Source organism: Herpailurus yagouaroundi, unplaced genomic scaffold, assembly GCF_014898765.1.
Source record: "Herpailurus yagouaroundi ecotype Mexico unplaced genomic scaffold, PumYag 163, whole genome shotgun sequence".
Lineage (NCBI taxonomy): Eukaryota > Metazoa > Chordata > Mammalia > Carnivora > Felidae > Herpailurus > Herpailurus yagouaroundi.
In genome coordinates, this window is record NW_024412404.1 from 12,038,893 (window position 1) to 12,044,576 (window position 5,684).

General features: G+C 48.4%; 1 protein-coding gene across 4 annotated transcripts in view; it reads left to right on the top strand.

Annotated features, from left to right (window-relative positions):
• Positions 1-403: 403 nt before the first annotated feature.
• The window catches only part of SGPL1 (sphingosine-1-phosphate lyase 1), a 59,742-nt gene continuing 54,461 nt past the window's right edge, over positions 404-5,684 (top strand). The window contains exons 1-2 of one of the 4 annotated variants that reach the window (XM_040485277.1): positions 404-487; positions 1,265-1,326. In XM_040485277.1, the coding sequence (XP_040341211.1) occupies positions 1,300-1,326 (27 nt within the window). In that variant the 5' untranslated portion in view covers positions 404-487; positions 1,265-1,299. Of the gene's footprint in view, positions 488-547; positions 622-737; positions 804-1,264; positions 1,327-5,684 lie in introns of those variants that run through there. The other 3 variants (XM_040485278.1, XM_040485280.1, XM_040485279.1) reach the window with 3 other exon arrangements.

Genomic DNA, 5,684 nt, shown 5'->3' on the forward strand with positions numbered 1-5,684 from the left:
GGAAATGAAGGGAGAAGGGGCAAATCTCTGAGTCACCTATTAAAATCCCAAAGGTCTCTCTAAAGACACATTTTGAGTGGTTGCCTTGGATCAACCTGTACAGTGCTCGGCAGGCTGACTCTCCAGGGCCTCCAAATGACCAAATGTGACCAGGAAGTTCGTTTTTATAACCAACGTCTAGCCTTAAGGAGAAGTTGCGGACCCTCTGCCTCCAGCGGGTCGCACCTCCCCCGCCCAGGGCCCTGGTGCTGGCCTCTGTCTGGCCAGCAGGCGGCGCGCGGGGCGGGGGGGCCCGGAGGGGAGGCGGGCCTCTGGCCCGGGCCGGGACGTGCGCGCGCCCGACGCCGGCGCCGCGCACGCCGGGGCTGGGGAGCCATTTCCGGGCGGGGAGGGGAGGGGCGGGGCCGCCGGCGGTGGGACCTCCAATCTCGGCGGCATCGGCTGCAGGGGGAGCCCGCGCTCCGCCGCCCCGCGAGTCTGTCGCGTGGTGAGGAGGAGCCGGGCCGGCGAGAAGGAGAGGCTGAGGGGAGGAGCGGGGAGGCGGACTCGGGGCAAAGGAGTGCAGCGGGGCCGTTGCGGCTCCGGAAAAGGGACGGTCGAGCTGGGGCCGAGGGCTCCCGGGTGGGCTGGGCAGGGCAGGGTAGGGCCGGGCAGCGCGGGGGAGGAGGGAGGGTCGGGCAGAGCGAGGGGCTGGCGGATGCCCGCGGGCGCGCGCTGAGCCTGGGCGCGGGGGGCCCGTGAGTGGGTGCGGGAGAGCGCCGGGGCCGATAGGGAGCGGGCTCCGAAACCCCAGTCCCGCGGAGGTAGGAGCGGACGTCGGGCAGCCCGGATCTGCGGCTCCTTGCGAAGAGAGGAAGGGCTCCGGGGTGGGAGGGATGGGGTCGCGGACGAGGCCAGGAGGCTGGACGCTGGGACGGGCTGCCCCCGGCGCCCGTCCGACTCTTCGCCCCGCTGCGTTTGTGGGCTGGGCCCCGGGCTCCGGTTGGCGGCGGGCTGGGCGTTTCCCCCGGGTGTCTACCTGGGGGGCTTGCTTCGTGGGAGGCTGGGCCTGGATTCGTTTGCTCAGCTGTGGGAGGGAAGGCCGGTGCCAGCAGGGTTCTCATTCGCTGGCCCGGGTGCTGGGGGTGGAGTGTCCTAGCTGGGAGTGAAATCTGAGCTCTCAAAGGAGGGAGAGAACCATTTCTTGACTGCTCTAGCGACTCTGGGCGGGCAGACGCGACAGTTTAAAGCTTTGGAAGTAAACAAACCTGGTTCCCTTTTGCAGAGGGGAGGCTCCGTAAGGACAGCTGGAAGAGGAAGATGCCGAGTACGGACCTTCTGATGTTGGTGAGCTTTCCCAAACATCCCCTTTGTCATAAGGCGCTTGTCCCTTAAGTTTTATTTTTAGTGCAAAGGATCTGAGTGTGTAACTCTCACTTCTGATGCTTGCTTTTCGTAGCTGAGCCTTCCTGCTACCTTTATTTTGGGTTTAATGTTTGAGATGGGTAAGTGACTGAATTAAACATATGAATATATTCGTATTTAATGAATGTGAAGAATCTTTTACAGAATTCTTGCAACTTATTTTAATCTCTCCCTTCCCGTACTACCGGAGCAGTATTAAAACTTGTATTTAATTTTGTTTGGGTCTGCCGTATATTCGTTTAAAAGCGTGGGTCTCCCAGACTAGAGTTATGATTCCTCAGAAAGCAGATATCCTGTCTTGCTTGTTTAAAGAGGAATAAACAGGGGCGCCTGGGTGGCTCGGTCGGTTAAGCGGCCGACTTCGGCTCAGGTCATGATCTCACGGTCCGTGAGTTGGAGCCCCGCGTCGGGCTCTGGGCTGACAGCTCAGAGCCTGGAGCCTGTTTCAGATTCTGTGTCTCCCTCTCTCTGACCCTCCCCTGTTCATGCTCTGTCTCTCCCTGTCTCAAAAATAAATAAAAACGTTAAAAAAAATTAAAAAAAAAATAAAAGAGGAATAAACAGCTGTCATGGTGCTCTGTGTATAGTAAGTGCTTAACAAATGCTTGGTGAGTTAAACTGGTTTGAATTTGAGTTATTTTGTTGGACTGAGGAATATGCCTGCTTTGGTAGAAGCCGTTTTTCCCTCTTGAGATTTTCTGTGCCTTTTTTTTGTTTTGTTTTGTTTTGTTTTTTGTTTTTAAATAACTGAGCAGGGAGAATAGCATTGCCAAATGCATGTTTACCAAAATGAAGTTTTATTCTTGGGACCTTTATGATTCCATAGAGGCTTTTTATTGTGAGAATTGCAGGGAGCCTATGGTTTTTCAGTAGCTATATAGAAAAAGAGCGTTTCATTTTTTTTTTAAGTTTTTTTTTTTTAGTTGTTTTACATTTATTCATTTTTGAGAGAGAGAGAGAGAGAGAGAGAGAGAGCGAGCATGAGTGGGGAAGGGGCAGAGAGAGAGGGAGACACAGAATCTGAAGCAGGCTCCAGGCTCCAGGCTCCGAGCTGTCAGCACAGAGCCCACGCGGGGCTCAAACCCACAGACCATGAGATCATGACCTGAGCTGAAGTCGGTCGGCCAACCGCCTGAGCCACCCAGGCGCCCCAAGCATTTTCTTTTTAACAAGCTATTTCTCTGAGTCTGAGGTCTCTTTGTGCAAAAGCATTGATTTAAAAACCATTCCTTTCCCTTTTTTTTTTTTTTTAATCTCACTATCGCAGAGAATTGGTAGCCATCACTGGGAATTTGGCAAAAGTGAGTAGTGAGGGTGTTTTTTGTACCCGGTGCTGACTTTCTGTAGTGGCAAAACGTATAAGGTCTGTGGGAATGGTAAAGAGGGAAACTAAGTTGTGATTAGTTCAGGTGTGAGGCAGAGAGCAAGGATGATTTTAAAGACAGGTAAATACTTGGTTTATCCACAGATCCTGGTGAAGAGTTCCCCTAAAATAGTTTCTTGCCTCAATTGTCATGGATTGTCAGTGGATAATAAATAGCCTTATGTGATTTTAAATTCTTATCACAGGAGCCACATGTTAGGAAAATTGGGAGCTGTAAATAAGTAAAAGGAAGCAACCCCCAATAAGTCCACTAGTCGGAAATAACTACCGTTAGTACCTTACAGGGTTAATGCAGAATGATTTGTAACTATTGACAATTTGCTTACAGATCGGTATCTTTATGTAAATTAGGATTTCTGTGTGTGAGTAGGATATACCCTCGTGCCCAGAGATGTGCTTATTACTTCTTGGGCCCATGGGCTCTCTGTAGCGGTGTTTTTATTCAGAATGTTAACTTTGGAATCAGTTTTGTTTTGGAACATTTCTGTAGCAATCACCACTACTTTTCATTTTCTCATTTGATGATCTAGAATATTTAGGGTGTTGATTTGCTTGTTGGTGTAGAGAATTAATTCACAGGGATAATGACTGGCCCTCAAGAATCCTCATGCTCTAAAGATATGGCACTTGTTCCTTGAGGTGCTTTCTCTGGAAAAGTTGTTATTTCTACTTTTCTTTTTTTTTAAATTTTTTATTTAAAAAAAAATTTTTTTTTTAACGTTTATTTATTTTTGAGACAGAGAGAGAGACAGAGCATGAACAGGGGAGGGGCAGAGAGAGAAGGAGACACAGAATCTGAAACAGGCTCCAGGCTCTGAGCAGTCAGCACAGAGCCTGACCCGGGGCCCGAACTCACGGACCGTGAGATCATGACCTGAGCTGAAGTCGGACGCTTAACCGACCAAGCCACGCAGGCGCCCCTTCCTACTTTCCTTCCTTCCTTCCTTCCTTCCTTCCTTCCTTCCTTCCTTCCTTCCTTCCTTTCTTTCTCTTTTTCTTTCTTTCTTTCTCTCTCTCTCTCTCTTTCTTTCTTTCTTTCTTTCTTTCTTTTTCTTTCTTTTCTTTTCTTTTCTTTTCTTTTCTTTTCTTTTCTTTTCTTTTTTCTTTTCTTTTTTCATTCTTTGCCTGTGCTGTGCTAAAGAATCAATGGCCAGGGCCCGGTGTTCAGTGGGGGCATTAAACCATCATTATCTGTGTTCTTCAGTTACTTTGTATGAAGCAGGAGACTTGTTCTGGGCCCTTTAACTGGGAAGAAAGGACCCTAGTTAATAAAAAATAGCCTGCATGCAGGGCAGCGTATTGTAGAACCTTAGAACCTCAGAATTAGAAGTAATCTTGGAGGCCGTATGATGCAACTTCTTACTTACGTTGTATATGAATCCTTTTTTGAGCATCTCTGATCAATGATGTCTAGTCATCCTCCTTTCTGCTGGGGGAATAAGATAGACATAAGCTAGGAGATGGTACACGGTGGATCCAGGAATAATAGAAGTCTGATAGTTAGTATTTATTGAACAGGTATTACATGTTAGGTGCAGAAATAGATACTCTACATATTTATTTAATTTTCACAATGACCCGTGGAAAAGTATGCTGGCATCCTCCTTTTGTAGATGGAAAACTAGGCTTAGAGAGGGCACCACAGTGATGAAGTTTTAACCACACTTAAGTGTTACTTCGAATCCCTCCTTATCTGCTTTGCAGTGCTGTCTCTGGGCCACGTTCCCCATAAGGGACAGAAGAGGTTGGTGAGCTTTGTGACTGATGCGAGGGGGTTTGTGTGGACCGGGACTGGGGCAGGCTGAGTAGGATGGCTGTGCCCTCTAAGGGAGCACTTTGGAAGCGAGTGTGTGGGGTGTTTTTGTTTTCTAGTACGATCTTGTCTGAAAATCCATATTTTTAAAAAAGTGTTTTTAAATGTTTATTTTTGAGAGAGAGAGAAACAGAGTGCGAGCGAGGGAGGGGCAGAGAGAGAGGGAGATACAGAATCTGAAGCAGGCTCCAGGTTCCGAGCTGTCAGCACAGAGCCTGACACAGGGCTCGAACTCATGAACTGTGAGATCATGACCTGAGCCGAAGTCAGATGCTCAATCAGCTGAACCACCCAGGCACCCCTACATATTTTTTTGTACAGGTCTTGTTTATTTTCTCTCACCTTGCAGTTAGGGCACTATATTGCAAACTTAAGAGTTATATTCATATATATGTGTAATGCTGCAGTCTTTGAATTTCATTTCAGAATAATAAAGGGGCATACCACATATTTGTTATAAAGAGAGGGCATTGGGTTTGATAGGGTTGGAAACTATTGTGTGGACAGGATACTGTGAGCCCAAAGCATGAAGATGAACTGGGGTCTGTCCATGACAGACCTTGTATTCCAGACTACAGAGCTTGGGCTAACAGCCCTCAGCGCTTTCTTGCCCTTAATTTTGTCCTCTTTTGATAAGGTGGTTTGCCTGCCTTCTTCCACTTGCTTACTTACGGCATGTCACGGCCTGTAATACTTTCCACCTGTTTCTCACAGAGAGTAAGAGGGGTGAGAGTATCCATCGGACACTTGCGATGCTTTCAGAAGAATGTCAAGTCCAGAAATTTTTTTAGGAGTTTTTCTCCACGTTGGCAACCATTCTTTTCATCCAAGTTCTCCTCCTTCCTAGTGCTAGGGAATGGTATCGCTTCGCAAGTTGTCAGATACTTCTGGTTTTTAAGAAAAGAATACTTTATGAAGCCAAGTCTTCTCCTTAGGTGGCTTTTCTCTTGTGAATGGTGCGGTGAATCGTATGCACCATGACAGTGCTGGGTAGAGTTTGAGATAGTTTATCTAGGGCCAGGGTTCTCAGATAAGTGTGATTTTGGGGGGGGGGGGGGGGGGGGGGGGGGGGGGGGGGGGGGG